This window comes from Solea senegalensis, linkage group LG6, assembly GCF_019176455.1.
Source record: "Solea senegalensis isolate Sse05_10M linkage group LG6, IFAPA_SoseM_1, whole genome shotgun sequence".
Lineage (NCBI taxonomy): Eukaryota > Metazoa > Chordata > Actinopteri > Pleuronectiformes > Soleidae > Solea > Solea senegalensis.
This window is the reverse complement of record NC_058026.1, coordinates 5,435,635-5,461,041: the sequence shown is the minus strand read 5'-3', so window position 1 is coordinate 5,461,041 and position 25,407 is coordinate 5,435,635. Positions and strand designations below refer to the sequence as shown.

The following is a 25,407-nucleotide window of genomic DNA, read 5'->3' as shown; positions in this document are numbered from 1 at the left end:
CAATTATAATCTTAATTATAGTCTTTTCTAGTGTTAATTATCCCCAGTCACACTCCCAGTCATTATGCAGCCTCCATCAGACCCCTGTTCAGTAGTGTCTGTGTCTGCAGCAGTATTCTGCAGAGCCCCCCTCTCTGTCTGCTGTTACGTACGTCTGGAATCAGCGCAGCTGATTGGCTCTGGCGGAACCTACCATCTCCCTCACTTCACACGGGTGGGTCGTGTCTGAGCATCATCCTTTTAAAATGCACTAGGTTTCTTGGCTTATTTAAAATGATAGATTTGTGTATAAATGATCATCTTTTTGCTCAGACAGTCTGTGCAGTCAGTGTCGGCGTTTGTCGCCCACAGTTGAGATTGTTCTCCCCTTCCTCCCCCCTCCTCCTCTTCCTCCCCTCTTTCCTTACCCGGTAGTCCAACGTGGCCAGGTGAACGGAGGCAGGCGTGACGACAGATGGCCCTTACAGTCTGAGGGATTATATATTAACACCAAGCAGATTCCCTTACACACCCTTGCACACATACACACACACACATAGGGGTAGACGCCCACTCACGTAGGCTGCTGGATACTGTTGTCATATACACACACACACGCAGCTGCAGAATGATGGCAAAGGCAGAGCTGGCTTGTCACAGCGCAGACAACACACAGTAGAATTCAAAGGGGGAACGAGTGATTCTTTTAAACCGATGGACTCAGAGGCAGAAGGGTGCAGCTTTTCTCCAGTCACCATGGAGGTGTGGAGCTCCTCTGCATCCGAGGAGGAGGAAGAAGAGAAGAGCACCTTCAGCTTTGGGGATGATCCAGCGGAGGATGAGAAGAAATGCCTCCATGGCAATAACAATAATAACAACAACAACAATAATAACAACAACAGGGACGGCCTTTGCAGGGAAGTGACACAAGGTGAGAGGAGGCGGCGAGTTGAGCTCTTTTGTTATTCAAGTGCTTTAATTGTCAATAATGCAGTGGACGCTCTGCAGGTGGAGGGTGTCACTGACGGCTCATCCCACAAATGATGAATCCTCTTAAACAGAGTGTTTGTTTGTATCTAGGTGTTAAGTGTTAGTGAGTTTTTCCCTCAATGTGGTGAAGGTCACTAAGCATGTGTGTGAGTGAGAGAGAGAGAGAGAGAGAGAGGGACAGAGGGACAGAGAGAAGGAGACTACATGCTGCAGCAGCATAATCAAACCCACTCTACGTTTATTTCACTTGTCACTGGCAGATCTGTGGGTCTGCGTTTTTTCTTGCGCTGCTGTGGTTATTAATCTGTGGAGGTCATGGTCTTGATCATAGGAAAAAAAGATATTTGAATGTTGATAAATGAATTACACATTTACCCATTGGCATGATTCACATGTTCTATTAAGTGTTCATTTAATTTACAAGTATATGAAATGCGGCCCACAACTAACGGTGACTTTCATAAATAAATAGGTTGATTATTTTTGTTGATAAATCAATTTGTTGTATTGTCCACAATATGTATTTTGGTGTTTCCCCAACCTCGAAATGCCTTGTTTTATGCACAAACCAAAATTATTCAGATTTCTTTGTTGTATGGAGCAATTAGTAAAGGAGTAATAACGGAATAATCAATGAATTGCTGCAGCCCTAATAAATGAAACCATGTTAAATGAGACTTTACGATGTGTGATTGTTAAGGACAAACACTGTGCTGCTGCCCTACTTTCTCTCGTGTCATTTCAGGCTTTGCTGATGGTACAGTACGGAACATTTTGTCCAACACATCCACAGACAACCTTTTTTTGTACGCTGTTGTTATAAAGGCATTTTGACTGAGTGGCGTGTGTGCGCCGCATGTGTGTGTGTGTGTGTGTGTGTGTGTGTGTGTGTGTGTGAGCTCATATTCTCCTTGAGGTCTCCTCTAAATGGGGGTGTTCGTTCTTTGTCTAAATGGGCATGTGGCTGGCAAACCACACAAAATACTGCGCCATACGCACCCGGGCACCCAGAAAACCAGAAAACCAGGACAAAAAGTTTCCACTGCATTAATAAGTTCAGGGTGACTGTGGGGTGCATTATATCACACTTATGTACTTAATTATAATTCATTATGATGATGCATCCACACAGTACTCTTCTTTTTTTTTTTACTGCACTATAAGCCAATGTTTATCAAGAGTTATTAATATACTTAAAATCTGTTGTCATGTGCATATATTTACTATGATTCTGCAATAATCTACTAAATTAATAATCATCAAATGAGTGCTGAACTATTTTCCTGTGTTTTAAATAGGAACATTTTATGTTTTCTCTGCTTCATATTATAAAGAAATCATTAACACAAATGACAAAACAACACATTTGATATTTGGGAAACCCCTATTAATCTTTTCTCAACATTTTCTGACATTTTTGTCGACCAAACAACTACTCACTTATTCTGGATATTGATTGTGAAAATAATTGTTAGTTGCGGCCTTATTATAGATGCATCATAATGAGTTATACTTGTCTGCATAGTGAGTTATAATGCATCATAGATGCAGGCTTCAAAGACAGTGTTTGCCTTTATATAGTTATAAGTCCATGTAAATGAGAGACTATTCACTACGTGAATTCTCTATGACATCTGACAGATTTACTGTAAAACAAACGGATAGACAAACTTCATCTCCCCGTTAATCTGGTCAGCTGTGCCTCTTTAGAATAAAAGAGATCAGCAGATCAATGTGACTGCGATACTTGGAGCTCATCCATGTCCGTCTGATCCCTCACAGTGTAACAAACAAACGTCACAAGTAGCTTCATCCATAGGAACAGTGTTAACCTCGCTCTATTTAGCTCAGCACAAACCCTAAGACCTCACGCTGGCAAAGAGCTTCTTGTAGTTTGATGCGTGCCAAGGTTGAAATAGTTTTAATAATTGTTTAAAATCATTTTTATTTATTTTTGCCTTTTTGCTTTCAGAGCGGATTTGCTAGTTTTTATTTGTTTTTATTTCTTTGTAAATGCTTAGTTTTAGTTTAGTTTTTTTGTAATATGGAGTATTTGCCAGGTGCGAAATTCAAAAAGGTCATAATTAAGTATTGCATCATAAAAACCCAACGAAAGATGCCATTTTTAAGGTTTATTAGGACAGACTAAAGACACACATGAGCATAACAACATAAATAATAAAAAAATATTTTGCTACTTTTGTTTATATATTTATTTCAGTTCACCATTCTTTTTATTTTTATTATTTTGTTCACTGTAATGTGGCGGTCATGAGCACCTCATGAGAATCGGTGAATGAACACATTAGGTGCTTGTTTACTCTCAGATCACTGAACCACAACAAACAAGGAAATATTTCAAATGAATTTGACAAACACACAAACCACCCCTTGGTAAATAATAAACAGTGGTTTTACGTCCAGTAACAGACTGATTTGAGACACAACTGGACCTGGACAGTAGAGACTGTAGATCACTGCTCAGTCACAGCAGGACACTGCCACAATCCTTTTAACTGTCCTGCTGCTGACTTTACTTTTAGCACAAGTGTTGCTAGCTTTAAGGACATTAGCACATGAATGAAATATTTCATTAATCTTTACTGATACAGAAAATAATTAAAGACTGTGATGATTTAGTGTTTTTGAGCAGTGTGTATGTATAATCCAGGCTAAAAGGTATTTTAAAGCCATTACTCAAATTAACCACCAGACTTTCTATACTAACACGTCATTTAAACTGTTTACATTACTTTTTTGTATACCATCACTTTGACTAGTAGGATGAATAGACACGTCAGCAGTCTTGATGATTGAGACTTCTGTCATGCATCATGTATTTGTCAGTGATATGAACTCAATGAATTTAATGCTGAGTCTTAAGGCTTATTTTTGACCTTTGAAAGAGCAGAAATTACCTTTGTTTTGCTGTTGAACAACTTTCAATCATATCACACCATCACTAGTTAAGGTGGCACAGTAGATATTAACATACTTTTTCTGATCTGACTCAGATAGAGCGACCTACATCCAGGAAGCAGAGTCTGTTAAAGAACAGTGAGATTTCAGTGTCATTTTGAGTATGAAAATCTGATTTCTACCTTCTATAAACCACCCCAGAGAGCTATAGACTGTATTCATATTGTATAATTCATGGCCCAGCTATAGTTTACTGTGCAGTAGTTCAACCCAAGGTTAGTTTCTTTCCCCTAGCCTGATTACACACTGATAGATTCCAGACCACATTCCACTACCTCAATCTAATTACTTTACTGTATGGCAGCTACACAGTACATCACACCTTTGTTTTCTTCTGAAGTGAGATTACACAGCTGATTTTGGATGAGAGGTATGTACAGTAATTTATGTACAGTAATGGCATTCATAGCTCCATGAAAAATCAGAGAGGCCACTTAACCTGTGCTCACACAGCACAAATCAGTGCTGCAGGTGCACCCTTGGTAAATTGCCATGGGAATAAGCAAGTGTGTGTTTATGGATCACAGTGATAATGGTGCAGAAATCACAAAGTAGACAGTTTTTATTTTATTTTATTTTTGTTCATAAAAAAGAACCAAATATCCATATTTTGAGAACTTTTTATCCTCAGCTCTGTTATTATAGTTAGTGAAAATTAAAAAAAAAAATTTTTTTCAACAGATTGCTTATAGGTTGTGGAGCGTCTTACATCCTTTTTTTCCATATTATACGTTTTAACATAGCAATGGAAAAAAGCAGCCTAAATGCTCTGTCTTCTAAAGGTTAATATAATATAATATGATATGATATAATATGATATACAGTTTATAAAGTGAAAAATCACTTACAGTTGTCCTGATAAAATCTGGATAAATAAACTATGGCTAAATGATTTGATTTGCAATTTGATTTGTGATATAATTCAATATAAGTGATGTTACTGTTCATTATTAGCATATTTAAAATATAATGGCACATTAACACCACCATAACACCACAACCTCAAAATGTTTATGACTCTATCCTATTAATTCTACATTTTAGAATCTGCAGAGAAAAAAGAACTCTCAAAAATGGTAGAATTCAATTGCAGCCTTTGTGATTGACCAATTGTGTTGTTTTGATTTATGATTAGTCAGACAATGATCACTTTTAAGAGTTTGTCAGTGCAAGATTTGTGTGAACTGAACACGTAAACAAGCCACTTCCCAGGATGTAAACAAAGTTTGACGGTCACCTTTGACGGTCACCTTTGTCCCCTCCATGCTGGCCACGTCCTGCTGGTGTGAACACTTAGTGAGTTTAAATCTGGCAGTCTTTACCCCTGAGCTTCAGGAGAAGAGGCCGTTATTACTGTCTTATCTTGGCTAAACAAGATAACACACTTAAGAGGATCAGTATGTGGAGATGTTGTGGTCTCCTTGACTCCACACACTCATTCATGCATTCATGAATGAGTGTGACTTCATGATTTTTCATTAACGGGTTAATATTGAATAATCATTCTGGATGAGGGCGTGTGTTGAAGAGCAGCCTCACTTCTTTCACTTGTTTACCTGATCATGTTATCAATTAATGATAATAATAATTATAATTATAATAATAATAATAATAATAATGCTCTTTTTAATACTTGTGAACCCTAATCTGTTTTTAAGTTAATTCTGGAAAATGATCAGAAACAGGAATGATCACAGTGAATATAAAACAAAGAAACTATATTGTCTTTTATTTCAGACGGAGGTCTTCAAGCCGTTTTAGTTATTTTTAGTGCTTTAACGGAACAGAAAAAGTCAAAAAGCGAAAGATAATTATCGCCCAACTCCTGTCTGATGGAAACCCTGGAATAGGACATTGTGAAGATGTGTTGTCGCACTTTATCCTCTTCCTCCATTCATTAAATCCCTCTCTCTCCCCCTCCCTCCCTGCCTCTCTCCCTTAGTGCTGTGCGCGGACAGAGTGGGCCAGGTCACCAAGACGTATCATGACATTAAAGCAGTCACCCACCTGCTGGAGGAGGTAAGAGAGACACTCAGCAGATGTACAGATGAGGATTAAAGAGGATTAAACGTCTACGCCTCACTGTTTGTGTCCGTCTGTCCATTAGATTTGGTTAAAAGACACACGATAGCAACTGCTTTTCTCACTGAAACTTGTATTGTGTAAAAATCTCAGTTATATGTATATGTACATGCATATAGTTGAGTTAATAAAAGTCATACTTTGTTTTACTTTGCAGAAAGAGCGCGATCTAGAGTTAGCGGCACGGATCGGTCAGTCTCTCCTGAAGCAAAACCAAGAGCTGGCGTCGCGCAATGAAATGCTGGACGAACATCTTGAAATTGCAAAGGAGGAGGTATATAAACGAACTTCACAATACACACACTTATGTCACAGTCTGCAGAGCTCATGTGGTCATGATTTTTGTTCCAGATAGCACAACTGCGTCATGAGCTCTCGATGCGAGACGACCTCCTTCAGTTCTACGCGAGCACCGAAGAGATCGAGAACGCGGAGTCGCCCTCACTGTGAGTGCGTTTACATTCACAGATGTTCAGAAAGGTCCACTGGTAATATTTTGCTTTGTGAAAGTCTGGGTATAGACCTTTTTTTGCATTATTTTAGATAACATTTTGATTAATTGTCAGTATATTAGCTATTAAGCTACTAAAGGGTAGAAGAATCATAAAATCAAAAAATTAAGTAAAAAGGTCATATAAATAAAGAGGGAAATAAATAAAGTGAGGTTAAATAGCAGGTTAAATTCATAGGTCTTAAGTTGCTGCGTCCTTCATTTTCAGTCATTGATACGACTAAAGACTCCACTTACTTTCCCCTAAGAACAAACAGCGGCGTAATTATGATGTGAGAGTTCCTGACTGAGCTGTCATATTTGCAGATGCAAGGAGTAAAGGTTGGTTGTCTAATGCATGTTTTTTTTTTCATCTTACAGGATAAAAAGGAACGAATCGTGCAGTTCACTCAGCAACTTCGTCCACTATGACTTCCTGCACCAGAAACTGAAGGGCCTGGAGGAGGAGAACCACAAACTGAGAATAGAGGTATACTACATCACAAACTTCTCACATAAAAGAGAATGGAAGGAAATGTTGCTCATACAAAAAAAGATAAAAAGCCACCTTCAAATATACATGTATCCTACAAAATCAAGTAGCCCATGTGTGTAAAACTGGTTGGAAAATACCCGAAATGCTGTGTGTGTGTTCACAAATACTAAAAACTCGACCTGATTATGTCATTACTGTAATAAGAGGTGGAACAGATCCGTGCTGTGTGACCACTAAGGGTTGACATGAAAAACAAAACATCATGATTGTTATAAATTGTAAAGGCCCATAATCAGTATCTTAACTCTTATATCTTTCAATATCTGTAATTTTGACATTATCATTACAGGCGAATGAGCTCACAACAGAGACGACCAACTACGAGGAGCAAGAGCAGGAGCTGATGATGGTGTGTGTGGAAGAGCTCTGTAAGTGTCACCATGTGCACTGAAATGAGTTAAAAACAGAGTAACTAGTAACTCTGGGTGAATTTATTTTGCGACTCGTGTGTGTTTCAGCCTCCGTCAACAGGCAGGTGGTCGACCTGTCAGAGGAGCTCGCCCGTAAAGTGGAGGACTGCGTGCGACAGCAGGAGGAGATCAGCTTGCTGCTCGCTCAGATAGTGGACCTGCAAGCCCGCTGCAAAGGAGTGAGCGATAAACACACGTCAACACTCACATTTTCTCTATTTGTGAACATGCACATAAGGAGCAGCTAAATGTCCAGTGTGTAAGAATTGTTGGCATCTGCGAATGGTAACAAACTGGACTAAAGCAAGGCCATAAGTGCATTTTAAAAGGCTTATTTTTAGGTTATGAAAACCAAATAATTTATATTTTCAAGAGACTGTTCAATGATACAAATATATTTATGGGTAGTATATTCTTATTCTCATTATTTATATGCTGCATCCATCTGAAAAAAGGTGTAAATCCCATCAAACTGCTGAATTATCAGCTTTTTTGAGCAGCAGAATTCACACCTGAAACTTTTCATGGGGCCTTCTTTGCGTTTTCAGTCATGCTCTGACTCAGTTTGCAGCCGTCTCACTTGTGCATTGTTTGCTGTTGTCGTTGTCTTTCTTGAAGTAAAACAAATAACTTCCTGTGTGCAGCGTGAAGTAGCCGCTGTGAGCTGGAGCTGTTAGGCTTAAACAGCATAGTGTGAACGGCTTGAATCCAACAGATTTAAGTATCAACCAAACGTGAAATTGCTGCAAAACTGTAACTGTATTCATTTTTTTTTCAGCTCACCCATGAAAACGAGGAGCTGAACCAGCAGCTGAATTCCTCCCGTGAGAGTCAAGCAACGCTTAAATCAGAGGTAAGATTCTTACTGTCCAACGCTCAGTCGTGTTTTCCTCTCTCTGTGGTTGAATTGTTGTTAAGCTTCAGATCAACACTGTTTGGTTTCCCATAAACCTTTTCTCTACATCCGTATCTCCCCAGCTCACCATTTTTGGTTCCCAGAACGTTCTGGGAACGTTACCTTTTGGTTGAGGGAACATTCCCTGAAGGTTCACCTGTGGTTGATATGGAAAGTTTTCCTAATGTTTTTCCTAATGTTCCCCAACGTTGATACAAACTCCCAGAACGTTTCCCTAATGTTAATTAGTCACAACCTTTCTATATAACTAATATTTATATTTTGTACATATTTTGGTATAAATATGTACAAAATATAAAAAGTATAAAAAAGTGTACACGAGATAAAAATATAATCAATCCAAAATAGAAAACAAACTCTCAATGAAAAATAAAATCAAAAATCAAGCTTCTATATACAGTGCTTAAAATATTTATTACTAATAAAGACTACCTGTATGTGTACTGTATGTGTATGTGTGAGTGCTACAATATTTTTTGTTTCATCTCCCCCTGTCTTCAGCTGAAGGACCTGCAGGACAAGTACTCGCAGTGTGAGGACATGCTATTCGAGGCCCGAGAGGACATTAAAAACCTGCGGAACAAAAGTCTGCCCAACAGCATGGTGCAGAGATACACTGCCCTGGCCTCTGTCCTCCCCATGGACTCATTGGCAGCTGAGATAGAAGGCACTTTCCGTAAAGGCCTGGACTCTCCGACTCCGTCAGAATACAAGTGAGTGTGTTGCATGTTTGCGTCCTTCATGGCTGGAAGCTGTGTTGATTGTCTCTTGTACCAGAACAATTTATTTCTTCTTGACACATTGTTGGCATAAATTCATATCTGTTCTCTGGAAAGGTGGGTTGTTATCAATAACAGTGCAAGTCAAGTATGATGTTGACTCCACCTTTGTATTTTCCATTATGTTTTAGGGCACAGTTGTTTCAACGCCAAGCTCCACTCAATCAGCGTTCAAAACAAACTGACATCTTCTTTGTTTTCTTTCTGTCACATTGCGTGTAAAAACTTTTTTCCAAGAAAGACCCAGTCAAGACAAGGTTAAGCAGTTGTGTAACAACAAATAACTCCAGAAAACAATAACTATAAAGTAGTAGTTGTAAGGTTTTGCCTATATTTTAATATATTCTTTATTTGTTTGTGTTTTAGGGCAGGTGCAATACTTTAATCTTTCTTATTCTGTTATTTACATTCTCTGATTTATGTGTCCTTTGTAGGCCGTTTTCTGCAGCTGTTGAAGCACTTTTGTGAAAAAACAAAACAAAACAACTTATTTAAAGTAACGATTAAGTTATACTGATGATTCATCACTGACTTGAATAAATTCAGAGGTTTTAATGACCACACACTGTGCTTCTCCCGACAGGAACCACCCGTGGCGCGTGTTTGAAACGGTGAAGGTGGTAAACAAGGCCGGGAGGCTGCGGTCTCGGTGTCACTCGCCTGGACTCCCAGGCTCCAGTCCGGTGTCTGCTCGCTCCAGTTCTAACAGCACCCCGAGGACCAGCTACTACGGCTCTGATAATGCCAGCTTTACCCTGGAGGAGAAGCCCAGCTCCAGTCACACACAGAAGGAGGACAACAGGTATCTGCGTCTTTGCATATGGAAGGTTACGTTTTTGTAAAGTTTGCTTAAATTGAAGGAAAATCACCTTCAGGTTTGAAAGAGTTCTTACGTTCTCTTCCTGTAGCTCTGTCGGGCCAAAGCGTCTGGGTCAGCCCGGCACACCAGGAGGCCAGGACCTTGAAGCTGCTCTGTGCAGCCTGTCTGTCCGTCAACAGAACCACTCCTCTGAGCGGCCTTTCTTTGAAGTGGAGCGCGAGCGCAAACTCCGTGCCCTGGCAGCAAATTGTGAGGAGGGCGAGGGCTCCAGTGGCTTCCTGACACCAAACAGCATGGTCTCCAGCCCGGCAGCATCAACAGGCACCAACTACTCCAACGGCAGCTCGCGGCAGTCCTGTGGATCCTCAGGAGGATCCAGGTCTTACCTGCCAGACCGCCTGCAGATCGTCAAACCTTTGGAAGGTAATATTTCAGTTGGTAAAATGAGATGGTACATACATCTCAAGGCACTTAGTAAGATCAAGACATAATCTCAGAATTACACTACAATCCAAAACTTTAAGACAAAACAATCAAGAACTGTGTTTACAGCTTAACTCATTTGGCACTAAGGTAAAAACAGTTAGGTTGCATTATAGTTGATTCTCTTGTAACGTCTTTGTTTTATTACAACATTCTTTGACCGCAGCCGCTCCCTTGTGACTTTCAGGCTCAGTGACTCTACATCAGTGGCAGCAGCTGGCTAAACCAAACCTGGGAGGAATCCTTCACCCTCGTCCTGGCGTCCTGACTAAAGACTTCAGGGAGCTCGAGGTGGACATACAGCACGTCTACAGCCTCAATGACCTGGAGGAGGATGAACCGGACCTGCCGCACTTCTCTAGAGCACATGGCATGGGTAGGACTCATTTCCACAATCTCTTTCATTGCTGCAAAACATCTAATTTTTCATGATAGCAGTACTTGTGTGTGCATCATTCATTGCATTGTGCTAATTTAGCTTCCGTCCTTATTTGCTGCTAAAGTGCTTCATTCATTGTCTGTGTTGCTCTCTCCCTCCACTAACTTGCAGTCGCTCCACCCGGTCCCAACCTCCCTCAGACTTCTCCCACACATACCATTACCACCTGCCAAGTCCTCCAACCCTCCCTTCTCATCCCCTCCTTCTCTACTAGGTAAGAAAACTCACTTGTCTTAACTTGTCTTAGGTCATTTTCACACCTGATAGCCTGCTAGAGTCGGTACAATTGGAGTTTGTTTTCACACTTTCACACTTTAGTGAAACGAACTAAACTGTTTGAATAACATATTCCCCTCCTCGCCTGAGGTGGCGCTGCATCAAGAGTTACTGAAGGAGAAGACAAGACAACAATAAAACAAGAAAACTCGCTCGTCTGTGTGTAAATGCAGGAAAACATCTGTTCCGTTCACATAAGAGCAAAACATGGAGCTGCATCAAACATATGACACATGTACGCTGCATATCTTCTGGCTGTATTCACCCACAATGCCCTGCATTGTAGTCCGCTTCCTTCACTTGAAGCGAACGGAGACCTACATTTTTAGGCGGACCAGAGTTCGCTTCTTTGGTTGCGCATCAGAGTTTTCGATCCGCACTTTCCGAGCAAGCAAACTAGGGTTCAATTAAGAAGGGCTAGTGTGAATGCACCCTTAAGGCCCTGGTAGGCCGAGGAAGCTGTAGCATCGTTCTCTTCTTCATCGTTCTCCTCTTTCCTATTCACTGCGTCCAGACTTGTACTGCCACCCGATGGTGAAGTGAGATATTACAGGACCCTGACGAGTATACGATGCGCACTTTGGTGCATGCGGCACGTGCGCGGAAGTATACTAGGGCCTTTAGTGTCTTCATTTCACAGCCGTGACTGGGTGGTCTCCATAAATCTTGATTTGAGCTCATTCTGGGTTTCATAATGTACAGTAAAATCTAAACAATGAGACGTGTTTTTTTTGCAGTACCACTTTCATGAAACAAACATGGACGTTCCAGATCCCCTCTCTTTCTTCATTCTGCGGCTTTATTCATCTCTTTACCAACTTCTGCTCTTTATCCTCACAGTGGCAGAAAACGTCTGTCGAGGCTCTTTCTCCAGCTCTAGAAGGAGCGTTCGGGGCAAAGTAAGAGTCAGGGGTTGATGCTTGATGAATGCTCCATTTGAAGTCTTGAATATCAACAACAGACACACTGTACCCTCCCTCCCCGTGTGTCAAATGTAATAACATCCCGGTTAAAACTGTAGTGCGTAACATTTAAATAGAAACAAATGTCAAGCCGTTGCCAAACAAGTTCACACGATGCTGAATCAGCCCCACGCGTCGAAGCAGTGTTTAGATCCTGGCATTTCCGTGCCGCACACAGGAAGTGATTTGTTTTATGTCAATACAGCAACATTGTGCTATAATTCCAAACTGTTTGGAGTAAGACACAGAGAAGCATCCAGGACAAGTTGCCACACAAGTGAACTCACAAAACCCTGATCATTCGACATTTTGAGAGGATAAACGTTCCCACAAACTCTCAGTCAGGTCTGATAGTATTGCAGGACAGAGCCTGTTATCAAATGTTTTTTGTGTATTTTCAGCAACGCTACAAGATTTCTGTTCACAAAGAACTCAAAGTTACGCCCTGCAGCTTTACCGGTTGAAGGTTTTTCCTGTCTGCATCTTAAGAAAACGTGTCCGTGGTCAAGTCCATACTTTGTGGGAAATGAATGTCCTTTGCTTGTGTTTAATATTATTATGCCCTTCACTTTGTACTAACACCTGAAATAAAGTTGTTTAATTGTGTCTCACCTGCTTGTACTTGTCTGACCACATTTTAATGTCTCTAACAGGTTTTTATCTGATCAAACTGAAGCGACTAACACTAACGCATGTTCCTTTTACGACATTGACTAACCACAAAAATTAACCTTACCTCTTTTTAATGAATGCATTTTCATGTTTGCACAGCAACAACAAAAAACATCTTCGTTTTCTTATACATCACGTTTTATGCTTGTGTTATATAGTTTTATATATATATATATACATATATATATATGTATGTGTTTTTTTTCTGTGCAGCCTTCACTCTTTCGGCCTGCCATCTTGTGGGAACTCTGAATGCTTGAGCACTTCTTCTCCAGCCGAGCAGCAGCAGCAGCAGCAGGAGCACTTCGGCCTGGGAGGTGCTGCTACAAACATAACCACTTCATCATCACCGGGGCTCGTGCAGCTGCTGCAAGAGCATGGCATCTCAGCCGCTCCTTATCCCCACCATCACCACCACCATCATCATCACCACCATGACCAGCGGCAGCACAACAACCGCGGCGCCACATCTGCATTCACAGCAAAACGTGGAGGCTCGTCACCAGACAAGGATGCGGGAAGTCACGTTTTTAGCTTAAACCTCGTGGGGAAGCTTCAGAACCTCGGCTTGCACAGAGTGGCGGCCTGGGGGATGGCGGGCAGCAAGAAGGGCCAGGAGAAATGAGGAGAGAGTCGTCGTCTGAAGGTTCTGATGGGACGGTTTGCACAATGACTTTGCATGGAGCCATGTGACACAGCGCTGGTGTCTTGAAAACTGAATGTTCTGGAGCCATACCTTTGAGTTGTCAGTAGTGTATAGTACTGTTCTTTTCTATGACGTCCTGTACAGTGGATAATAAATGGTTGCATGTGTGAGTGAGTGAGTGAGCGAGTGTGTGTGTGTGTGTGTTACATCTTCATCTCAGGACAATCACCTCGATCACCAGTTTGTCTGATGAACACATTTCTTTTTACACGAGGAAGCAACATCATGGCTGGGCAACCTTTTATACTATTTGTGTATGTCATTTTACCTTCACTCGTTTGTGTTTTGTTTTTGTTTTTTTTACTTTCCAAAGTAAGGAAATCAAGTCTGCTACTATATAATAATAATAATAATAATAATAATAATATTCAGCCAGTTAAACCACAAACCAAGCCAATGCCGTCACACTGAAGATCTTTCAGATGCACTAAATTAATTACACTTTGGTCTTCCTGTTTATTAGCTGCTATAATGAGAAAAGCTTGTTGTGTATGTTATACGATTGTCAGATCTAAAAAATGATGAAGCACTGCAATGCCATCTGCTCCAACATGCAGATGAGAGCGCACTGACTGAGCTAGAAAATGCTCTTCACGTTGACATTTTTGCCCCACAGGCCGTCACCTGTTTTCACTGCAAACACTGTCACCTCAGGACTGCTGACACTATTATTATTATTACTCTGAGTCAAACCTCAGCAATAAAACAATCCCCGCGTTTTGGAAGCAATATGTGAACCGACTGAAATACAATCGTGCTTGTACAAAGCAGGTTTCTGTTGGGATATAAATGAAATGAAACGTTTGAAGCGTTTTCTTTTACGGTTTCGGTGGCAAATCCGTATAAAGAGAGGTCGTTATTATTTAATCAGCATGTCTCTTCGATCACTGGCAGGATAAAAGTGTAGCATAGTGTGGATTTTAAAAGGGAAGAAATCACAAACACGGGTTAAAATAGTTTGTGTTAATCAACTGTTTTCTCTGCATTGCTGTGTGTGCTGTAGTGTCTGCTAGTATCACAGCTGTACAGTATATACCAGTGCGTGTGTAAATTCAACCACCTGTGAATAAAAAAAACCTTGCATTTTCAACCAGTACAGTTTTTTTCCCCCAATGGTAGAATCATCAGATAAAACAACACAATTGTGCCAAATAATTTATTTAAAAAGTTGCAGGGACGGTGCAAGCATTTCCATAAAAGCTGAACATAAACCAGTGTGAGGTCCACGCTTGTTTTGTTGTGACTCATTCCGTGTCTCGGCGTCCGAAGTCCACCCAGCCCTGGTAATCACGATCTGGCAAGCACTCTGTATTTATCATCTCTGTGAACAAACCAGTCCTACATGAACCACACACACACACACACAGCTCAGTGCACATGCAGTATATGACTTTTACTCTCACACACACACGCACACTCATTTTCCTTCAGAAGACACAATCAAACACAACAAAAACCCTTGCACACCCAAACCCACAGCATACCTGAAATGGCTTGCATTATTTGCTTGGTCATAATCTCTCGTTCATCCTCAGATAGGTGTGCCCGTCTCAGCATCCGTGCAGACTGAGTCTGAGGTGCCAGATCCTGTCTGCGAGACCAGTCCCTCGTCTTCTCCTTGTCGGCCAGAAGCTGGTGTAGTGTGCTGCTCTCCTGAGACTCTGCAGGCGCAGAGTCCGCACCAGACACAACCAGTGCAGCCAGCAGTGCAAACATCACAAGAACCTTCCCTGACATGTCTGTGAACACAAAGATCACATTCTAGTAGCTGCTACTAACTATTTAGAAATAAATACAATGACAACTGTTACCTGTGAAGATGAGGAGAGGAGAGGAGAGTAAGTCCAAGAAAAGAAAAGTGGTGCCTCTGGTGCTCCTGGTGAGCGGATCCACCCTTTTTATACTCTAAACTAAAGTTTGGTTTGTGATGGATACAGACTCAAAACACCGAGTGGTAACTGTGTTCACTGATTGATCGGGAGACGGATGCACCGGCAGGATGTGCGTACAGGAAATGATGGACCACTACAGAACATACATTGACCCATTATTGTACTTTTCAGTCACCTGGAAAAGGCCCATTTTTGTCCTGCAGAGACAATAAAACAGATCAATGTATTTACTCTAGGAGTCCAATACTCTTTTAGAGCTTCTCTCAACCAACACCAGGCATGTTGTAAATATGCTGCCACTGACTTCTGAGTGTGTGTGTGTGTGTGTTTGTTTGTAGAAAGCTGTGAGGACACATTTTGGCTGGTCCTCACAACTACTGCATTAGGGCTTTTTGAGGGTTAAGACTTGGTTTTAGGACTAGGGTTAGTCTAAGTTTTTTTTTAGTTTAGTTTTAGTCTATCCATTTAATTTAATTCACAAATAAACAAAACAATTCTGATATAAACACAATACTGGCCAAGTCTTGTATGAAAAGGAGCAGAGAGAAGAATAGTCTTATTTCCTGTTCTAAGTGATCAATTTACATTTGTATATAAAACAAAATGACAATAATATACACAAAATAAAGTCCAACACAGCCACCCACGGTCCTGTTTTACAAAAGTTTAAAGGAAAAAATACAAACATAAATTTGGTCATATTGAAGTTATTTAAATTGAACACATTTCATTGTATTTCCTGAATATACTGGTTTTAATTTAATTTTTAAATGTAATGTTTGATGTAGATTATTTGGTTTCTTTGTTCAGGTTGTTCCAGAGATTGATTCCTTTCACGGAAATGTGAAATCTTTTCTCAAATCTTTTCTGGATGTTGCTTGGTAAGGTTTTTGTTTTGTTTTGTTTTGTTTAAAAAAAATGAGATTTAAACATAATATGGAAAAATATTAATTCATGCAATTTTAACAGATTTAATTGTTGTTAAAATGTTTTATATGTTTTCTACTGATTTAATTAGAGTGGGATTAGGGAATGCATTGTTTATGAGTGTACTCATTAAGGATACTGTACAAGAATATGTGTGTGTGTGTGTGTGTGTTAGGCAACAGGAGCTCAGACAGGCTTTTCTGTTGTGGCTCTGGTTCATCAGATCTCTGCATTCAAAGCATCACTTGTGACTAATCTTATAACTAGAAAGGCAAATTAATGGTTTTCCATTACCTGAACTCATTTGTAACAGGGTAGACCTGTATCAGTAATAGATTCATGCATTTTGTGTGACACTAGTGGTGGATTTTGTGGCGCATGTGTGGGTGTGGCTTTACAGAGTGCGTGTGTGCAGTGATTTCATGGTGATGGGCTAATCTAAAACAGGTGAGCTGGGCATGATTTCAGCCAGTTTAACTACCCCTCCACACACTCTTTTTGAGTCTCCCTCTGCTCTTCTCTGTGACAGTGTGGTGTGTGACGTGGGCTGGAGTGTCTTGGGACGGTGTGCACGGATTTCATTCAGATCTAATAAAGCTGCAGTGCGAGCAAAGCCGCAGATCTCCAGATCTGACATTTTCTACTTCCTCAAGACTGATGAGACACACACACCCATCTGTGCAATCTGATAAAGGTCCCAGACGCCACGCTATCGACAGTTCACACTCACTCACACACACACACCCCACATTTTGACTGACGCTCATCACTGCATCTTGACTTCTCAGCTATTTGTCAAAAAAAAAGGAGGACGTTATAAAGATACCAGTAATAATAATAATGCACTTGATGAGTGAGATGATGAGTTTATTGACCTACAGAACAAATGTTAGTGGTTGAGTAACATTCCATAGAACCATAATTACTTGTTCATTAGATTTGATTGTCATTAAATCTGTGGTGCTTTTACTTTTAAAAAGAAACAAGCGTTTATATTATGTTCACACGATTGCCGATTCTGTCTATCAGCTCCATACGACTCCATACGAAACTTATCAACTGGATTTCGCCGTTGAGCTGTGACAGTCTATTGCTGCACACAGGAAGTTATTTGTTTTATGTCACATAGACACGTGAAGTGAAAATAAGACACAGCAAACAGGCTGGAGTGTGACTGAAAACACAGAAAAGTTATTTCTACCTTGAGATTTCTACCATTTGAGATCTCACAAAACTTTCAGTCAGTTTTTAGAATGGTAGTTTACATCTTTTTTTATTATTATTTTTTCTACCTAAAATGTTTTGTCCCTTTAGGGGCTCCGTAGAGTACTAACAATTGTGCAGAAGTCACAAGATAGATATTTTTCTTCTTCTATCAAGTGAACTGTAAATAATCATCATGATAATGTTTACCTTCTCCAGGTAGGAGGTCAGGCGTTCTGCATGGTCACTTTCTCACTCACCTTCTGAACTTTGAAATGTGACGATTTTAAAAAAAAATGTGAGTACCTTTTGCTCAGGTGTGTTTGTATCGTTGGTGAAAATGGAAACAAAAATCATGACATCAGGTTGCTAAAATAAAACCCAAAGCATATAAGACACTCTATATTGTACATCTCTGTATAATAAGTATAGTATACTGCACACACACTGGTATAGAGACATTAGATTAAGAGTATGTGAGGAAGAGGATGATGATGAGAGGGCAAATCATCTTACTGGGACTAAATCTGCCTCCTGTGGAAAATCTGTAGCCGACTTTGCTCCACTGTATTTTAACGTTGGTGATATTTTCTGATTAGTTAATGGTCTCAGTCATGAGTTTGAGCAGAAACAAAAGCGTTTATATTTTTTGTTGAGCGTGTGTTTACTTTTGAAAGTAGTTTTTTAAACTCTGTGTGTGAGTCCTTATTGAAAGAATAAATAGGCTACACCTGTAAAGTCGTATAGATTTTAATTTGTAACGCTTTTTTGTACACTGTAACACCTGCTCCGTGAAATGTTTGACTGACAGTGCTGGAAAAAAACAATTATCTTCATCACCTTGTGATCAGTGTCATGCTGCTCAACGAGATACCTGATATCCACAGAGCGTTACTAATGCTGATCCACACCTGTTTGCTTTGGAAGGGGAAACACATTACCTGCGTTCCACACATAGTTGGGACACGGGACGCGACGCCCTCACTGTGCTATAAAACACGGAGCTTCTCACGGTCACAGGCCACTGCTCTTGAGTCTCTCCAGCTCTTCAGCATCAGGTTCCACCTGCACGTGCTCCACATCCTCTCATCATCATCATCCTCTCATCATGTTCAGCCAGTCCCGCAGCAGCGCCCGCAGCATCTCCAGCGCCAGCAGCTCTCTCAGCATAAGCGGGGGAGGGATGCAGATGGTGGGAGGCGGACAGGTCCGCATCTCCACCGGCGGGCAGCTGCGGGGGCGCGCGCCCAGCGTGTACGGTGGCGCGGGAGGCTCCGGGACCCGCGTCTCCCAGGCCTACTCCATGATGTCCAGCTATGGCTCCGGGTCCGGGTCCGTCTATGGCTCCGGGTCCGTCTATGGCTCCGGGTCAATGGCCACGTACGGCGAGGCCGCGGTGATCACCAACGAGAAGGTGACCATGCAGAACCTCAACGACCGCCTGGCCTCCTACCTGGAGAAGGTAAACAACATCATCATCATCATCATTATTTACAAATGTATGCCGTTATTACACGTTTAATGGTGAGTTGATGCTATATGGGTAAGAAAATTATATGTTCAATTTTAAAGATAAATGAATAAAATTTTTTCAAAAAGGGCAAATTAAGCACAGACTTAATGCATTTACAGCTCCTTATTCCAACCATAACTTTACCCTTAGAACATAGAGCACCTGAGCAAAAAGTACTCACATTAAAAATAAATTTAAAAAATCGGATGTCTCATTTCAAAGTTTGAAAAATGGATCTACTACTCCCATTAAAAAAACCAAAGTGAATCATCAGACAGATGATAGTAGATGATAGCACAGATCTGCCCACAAGGTCAGAATGTCCTTATTTGGTGCAAATTCTTATTCCAAGTTAATACATTCTACAGACATTTTTTTCACAGACATTCCACGGCTGGAGCATGTGTTTTAAACGATTATCACTCTTCCCCATTTTTTCACTTGCTGATTGACATTTTCAAAACTCTTTGTCTAGTTCTCTAGGCTGACATGCAGTCAGTTGGCATAACGAAACGCATCACTGCTCCTGAAGTAGCTTTCAATCTTTTCTTTTTTTATGTCACGCACACACACACACACACACACGCACACACTTCACTTCACTTCAACTTGGAATGGAAGTGATAAGTAATAAGTGTGGCTGCAAATGATTATTTTCATACTAGAGACATTTTCTTCTCAGAAAATGTTGACAAATGTTTATCGATGTGATCTAAATTAAAAAAGATGCCTTTATTCGTCCCACAAGAACGGAAATTTGCTGTGTTACAAGGTAGAAAATAGAAGAAAATATGTGCAAGAAAAACAATATTGAGACAAGATAAACGACAGTTTTTGGTGTGGGTGTGGTCTTCTCACAGTCTGACTGCAGCAGGGAGGAAAGACCTGTGGTAGCTCTCCTTCACACACTGAGGGTGCAGCAGACTGAGGTCACAGTGTCCTGGCCTTCTTTATCATAGCTTGTGGAGATGCTGCTGCCACTGACTCATAAAAGCTCCTCAAGAGAGTTTCTCAAGTCCTGATATGATGATGTTCCCAAATGTGTGGACGATCTTTAGGAAAGTGGTAACATTGCTCAGGTCAGACTATAGAAGCCACTGCAGGAATGACTTTATTAAAGGAAAGGAAACACATTCATAAGTGTACGGTGACGACAGCAAGTGGTGCTTCAGAATATGAATGGACGTGTTTTCTGTGTGCCGCCCTGGACCTTTGAGCCAGAACGAAAAAGAGTTTTAATGTCTGTCAGTCGGTGACACCAGCCTGTGGTCGTGTGTGCAGGTTCGCTCTCTGGAGGCAGCCAACAAGAAGCTGGAGCTGCAGATCAGAGAGTACTATGAGAAGAGAACCTTCATCGCCAGAGACTTCACTGGCTTCTTTGCCACCATCACTGAGCTCCAGGCCAAGGTAGGACCCACACTCTACACATCACGCACACGGGAGGGATGAAAATCCCACTCTTTGCAAACGTCCTGAAATTTGAAGTATTGTTAGTTTATAGTAAGTGTCTGTTAAGTATGAAGAGTGTGTTTTATCAAAACTTCCACTTTAAAAATGTGGAAAAAGCAATTATAATATATTCCAATTATGAAAATACAAGAAGGATTTGAAGTTTGAATGGAATGTATTGACCTGAAGGGGTTTAGAAAGTGGACAGAAGTGCTGCTGACATTAAATCACTGAGGAGGAATTATAATTCATTCTAAACACGAGGGTGAGCAATGCATTTGTTTTTGGAACGTTCAGCCTATTCTGGAACTTAACTGTTTTTATTTTAATGCGTGGACTGTTCAGACCTCAAGTGGACGACAATATAAACTGACTTCCATAAGTAACAAGTGGCCAAATTGTTTATTTGTTGTGTACTTTTGAAACAACATTACGTAACTTCCTGTTATCTTCTCTTCTTTTAGATCGCAAGGAGACATTCAGAAAATCAAAGTGTCCTTCTCCAGATTGACAACGCTCGGCTGGCCACTGACGACTTTAAAATGAAGTAGGTTCAATTCCATTATGTTACTTTACAGTAAAATCTGTTTTACACTCTCCAAACAAGTTCTTCATCTGAATAATATATAACTCTCAGTTGGATGTAAACTGTATGTGCTGGACTGTGTACAGACTATATATAGTCCATGATGAGGCTAAACAATCAACAATAACCAACTTCCCTGTGTAGATATGAGATGGAGATGAACATGCGCTCAATGGTGGAGGCTGATCTGACTCGTCTCCGTGGCGTCCGGGACAGTCTGAGCCTCAACATCAGCGACCTGGAGATGCAGATCGAAGGGATGAAGGAGGAGCTGGCCTTCATCAAGACCAACCACCAGGAGGTGAGAGGGAAATGTACCTGTGCTGTCACAGCTGTACGAGTCAAGTGCAATGGCGCCATCTGCTGTTGGTCGCAGACACTATTCTGGTTAACCCTTAGAACGCAGAGCATTGAGGCTGCTTTTTTTTCATTACTATGTTAAAACGTATAAACAGAGGCTGTAAGAATGTTCAGTATATTGTGTCTTTGTGACCTAACCTATTATTTCCATTTCAGTTTCACCAACTATATAAACACACCTGAGCAAAATGTACTCACATTTTGAATTAATCGGATTGAATTTGTGAAATATGTGTAATACGTCACATTTCAAAGTTTGAAAATAGAAGAACGGTCTGTTTTCTGCACACTTATCGCTACTCTCAAAAAAGAAGACATAAAATGAATAAGAAGATGTGACCTATAAACACACACCCTTAGGATATTATTCCCACTGCAAACTTTAAGTGTGAACCCCCATGTGCGTATAGTTCCGCCCCCTCTCACCAGGTTGCCCTTTTGCTTCTGTGTCCTGAGACACATCAGAGACAAATGTAAACACTGCACAGTTTGAGCATAACACAGGAATAGTGTTTGTGTAACTCTTTCTCCAAAACTGTTCCTCGCTGTTGAGCAAACCTGTCACATATTCATGGAGATCCAGCTCGTGCTTCTGTGTGATTTTTATTTTTTCATGTCATTCAAAAAAACCAAAAACTTAAACGTGCCTTTTCTGTGTTGTGCAGGAGCTGCGTCTGCTGAGGGCCCAGCAGAACGGTTCTGTCAATGTGGAGGTGGACAGTACAGAGTCTGTTGACCTGACACGGGTGCTGCAGGAGCTCAGGGAGCAGTACGAAGCTCTGGCCATCAAGAACAAGCAGGACATGGAGAAATGGTTCCAGCTGAAGGTGAAATAGGAGAGCCTGAACGTTTCCACGACAATAATAATAATAACAGTGTGAAAAGCCAACGTCAAGATGATTAACTCTCAATGTCTCTGTCTCTGTGTGTGTAAAGATGGACGGTCTTCAGGTACAAATCACGACAGTCACGACAGAGGTGGAGTCACATAACACACAGCTTTCAGAGCTGAAGAGAACATACCAGAGTTTGGAAATAAATCGGGAAAGCATCATCACAGAGGTACAACTGCTACTACTACTAATAATTATAATGATAAGGAGAGAATTAAAGGAACAAAATAATACATAGAAAATTGTGCGAGCCATATCTCCTCAGGTAAGTTGTTGATGCCAAAATCTGTCACTTTTACATTAAAGCCTTGACTTTGTGACCTTAACCAAGGATCAAAGAGAAGTGGCTTAATATGCTCACATCTGCAGACGATTTCTTTTCAGGCAGAAAATTCTCTCCTTTTTATTCCTGATTAAACTCATCGCTCGTCCTCTTCACTGTACGCCCTGCAGATGCAGTGTCTGCAGCAGAATTTGAAGGAAGTGAACAGTCGCTACAGCATTCAGCTCAACCAGCTGCAGGTGACCATCAACACGATGGAGGTGGAGCTGCAGCAGCTGCGGGTCTCGCTTGAGCAGCAGAGATCTGAGTACAACCTGCTGCTGGACATCAAGATGAGGCTGGAAATGGAGATTGCAGAGTACAGGAGACTGCTGGAGGGAGAGCAATACGAGAGAAAGTGAGATCAAGTGTTTGTTTTAAGAGGTTGTGAGTCCACGGCTGGAGCATGTGTTTTAAACGATTATTATTTTTCCCCATAGGGCTGTGGTTATCAGCAAGGTTGTGGAGGTGGAGGTGGAGGGTAAGGATCCTTCTCCAGTCATTGTTATCACCAGCTTTGTAACAACACTTTGTTGTTGAGTTGTCGTCATGGTCTTTGTCCTTCCCCTCCACAGAGCATAAACCCCATATCGAGAGGAGAGTGAAGACCATTGTGGAGGAGATCGTCGATGGAAAGATTGTCTCCTCCAAGGTTGACACCCAGGTGGAGGACATTCAGTGACAGCCCTGCTCACCTCTGCTGCAGCTAAACTCACAGTGTTACAATCATTCAGCCTGTACACAGCTCAAGTAATATCTGATAAAGTTAACTGCAAAAAAGTTTCTATGCTGGGACGATCTTTAACCATTGTTTCACCTCAGTATCATGTTGCAACAAGTCATGTTATCCACTATGGCAGATGCTCTAACTGAAAATGAAACAAAATTAAAGGCCATAAAACAAAGATGGAGATGTGTGTAAGTGTGCTCATTTACAAATGTGCAGTGCAAAGAAATCTGGATTTAAATAGCATAATCATCAACCGTTCTTGAAATATGACAATTTTAAAACATGCAGTTTTCTCAGTTTCAGGTTAGGCACAGGTGCTGGGGGGGCCGGGTGGGGGGAATTAGGGAGGGGCTTGTGAGTCACTCTGTATTGAACTGTTATTCTTCCACCTAAAAGTCAGGCGTGAATCTCCTCCCACAGTTTTGATCAGGAATGGCGTGCCATTACTTTTTAGTATTTCGATCAACCATGCCAAAATTTGACAAAAATATCATGTTTTAGTTCGTCGTCCAAAAAGTCACTAAAATGTCTTAGTTTAGTATGTTCTCCAAAATTAGACAAAAATGTTATAGTTTAGTATGTCGTCCAAAATTTGACAAAAATATCATAGGAGATAGTATGTCGTCCAAAATTAGACAAAAATGTCATAGTATAGTACGTCGTCCAAAAAGTCACCAAAATGTCGTAGTTTAGTATGTTGTTCAAAATTTGACAAAAATGTCATAGTATAGTTTGTCGTCCAAAAAGTCACCAAACTGTCATAGTTTAGTATGTCGTAAAAAATTTTGTCAAAAATGTCATAGTTATGTATGTTGTCAAAAAAGTCACCAAAATGTCATAGTTTAGTATGTTGTCCAAAATTTGTCAAAAATGTCATAGTATAGTATGTCGTCCAAAAAGTCACCAAACTGTCATAGGTTAGTTTGTCGTTCAAAATTTAACAAAAATGTTGTAGTTTAATATATCATCCAAAATTTGTCAAAAATGTCGTAGTTTAATATCAAAAATGTCGTCGTTTAGTATGTCGTCCAAAATATTCTCCCTCTCTTCTAACCATTTTCTGTAATCTCTTTGGCAAAATTCCCAGTAGATCAGCAGTTTCTGCAATACTCAGATCAGCCAGTCTGCCATTAACAACCACGCTACATTCATTGTCAATTACATCACATTTCTTCTCCATTGTGTCGCACAGTTTGAGCTTCAGCAGTTTGTTTTGGACCACATCTACATGCCAAACTGCACTGACTTGCTACTATGTGATTGGCTGATTAGATATTTGCATTGATAAGCAGTTAAACCTAATAAATTAGCCAATCGATATGTTTAAGCTTTGTGTTTAATACGCGATGATGTACCTCCAGTCACGACTGGCAGTGAACAGCGTCACAGCAGGAGACTACAACCGGCCACTCCGCATCTCCAACTTCATCAACGAGCTAGACTCCGGCTTCCGCCTGCTCAATCTGAAGAATGACCCGCTGCGGAAGCGCTACGACGGTCTGAAGTACGACGTTAAGAAAATTGAGGAGGTGGTGTACGACCTGTCCATCCGTGGCCTTGCCAAGGAGTCAGAGTCTGGAGGGGGAAAGTAGAGGTCAGAAGTCGTGATTGGCTGTGGGAGATGGAGGAGGGCGCAGTTGCTACCCAGAGCTGGAACCTCTCCACGGCTGCTGCAGATCGGAGACCTTATCTCACCTTGAAGGCTAGACCCCGGGATCTGCCTGATGCCCCAGCAGCCAACGACAGACTGTGTATATGTGCAGGAAAGTTAGTGCGTGAGTGTATGCATGGTTCACGTGGATGGCAGTCTGTCAGAGGGGTGGCAGAAGTGGGGAGTTTGAGATAGAATCCCTCATTCAGAAGCTCAGCGACTGAAGTTTGGTTGGTTGTTAATTGTTTTTTGGAAATCTGTGTCCTTGGCATCATCTGATGCAAATGGCATTTTTCCTGAGTTGGTTTTGCAACTGTTTCTTATTTGCAACAATTTCCTTTT

General features: G+C 41.0%; 3 protein-coding genes across 5 annotated transcripts; 2 read left to right on the top strand and 1 right to left on the bottom strand.

Moving 5' to 3' along the window:
* Positions 1 to 486: 486 nt before the first annotated feature.
* On the top strand, positions 487 to 14,629 carry hap1 (huntingtin associated protein 1). Of its 3 annotated transcripts, XM_044028556.1 has the most exons (15): positions 487 to 910; positions 5,891 to 5,967; positions 6,188 to 6,304; positions 6,382 to 6,476; positions 6,902 to 7,010; positions 7,366 to 7,444; positions 7,535 to 7,665; positions 8,265 to 8,339; positions 8,904 to 9,115; positions 9,765 to 9,983; positions 10,090 to 10,424; positions 10,672 to 10,860; positions 11,035 to 11,137; positions 12,040 to 12,098; positions 13,047 to 13,111. In XM_044028556.1, the coding sequence occupies exons 1-14, from the start codon at positions 694 to 696 to the stop codon at positions 12,077 to 12,079; spliced, it is 1,998 nt and encodes a 665-aa protein (XP_043884491.1). In that variant the 5' UTR covers positions 487 to 693; the 3' UTR covers positions 12,080 to 12,098; positions 13,047 to 13,111. The 3 variants fall into 3 exon arrangements, with proteins under 3 accessions (XP_043884491.1, XP_043884490.1, XP_043884492.1); XM_044028555.1 differs by lacking the exon at positions 12,040 to 12,098 and having other exon boundaries at positions 13,047 to 14,629; XM_044028557.1 differs by lacking the exons at positions 11,035 to 11,137; positions 12,040 to 12,098 and having other exon boundaries at positions 13,047 to 13,439.
* A 145-nt stretch (positions 14,630 to 14,774) lies between these two features.
* On the bottom strand, positions 14,775 to 15,380 carry LOC122771525 (cholecystokinin). The gene is made up of 3 exons (XM_044029145.1): positions 15,351 to 15,380; positions 15,024 to 15,278; positions 14,775 to 14,860 (listed from the first exon to the last, which is right to left on the bottom strand). Exons 2-3 carry the CDS (start codon positions 15,274 to 15,276, stop codon positions 14,784 to 14,786), a joined length of 330 nt encoding a protein of 109 aa, XP_043885080.1. The 5' UTR covers positions 15,277 to 15,278; positions 15,351 to 15,380; the 3' UTR covers positions 14,775 to 14,783.
* Positions 15,381 to 18,575: 3,195 nt separating this feature from the next.
* LOC122771058 (keratin, type I cytoskeletal 19-like) lies at positions 18,576 to 23,589 on the top strand. Its single transcript, XM_044028355.1, has 9 exons — positions 18,576 to 19,023; positions 20,356 to 20,481; positions 20,988 to 21,070; positions 21,254 to 21,410; positions 22,135 to 22,296; positions 22,406 to 22,531; positions 22,816 to 23,042; positions 23,125 to 23,165; positions 23,260 to 23,589. Exons 1-9 carry the CDS (start codon positions 18,670 to 18,672, stop codon positions 23,364 to 23,366), a joined length of 1,383 nt encoding a protein of 460 aa, XP_043884290.1. The 5' UTR covers positions 18,576 to 18,669; the 3' UTR covers positions 23,367 to 23,589.
* Positions 23,590 to 25,407: the final 1,818 nt, after the last annotated feature.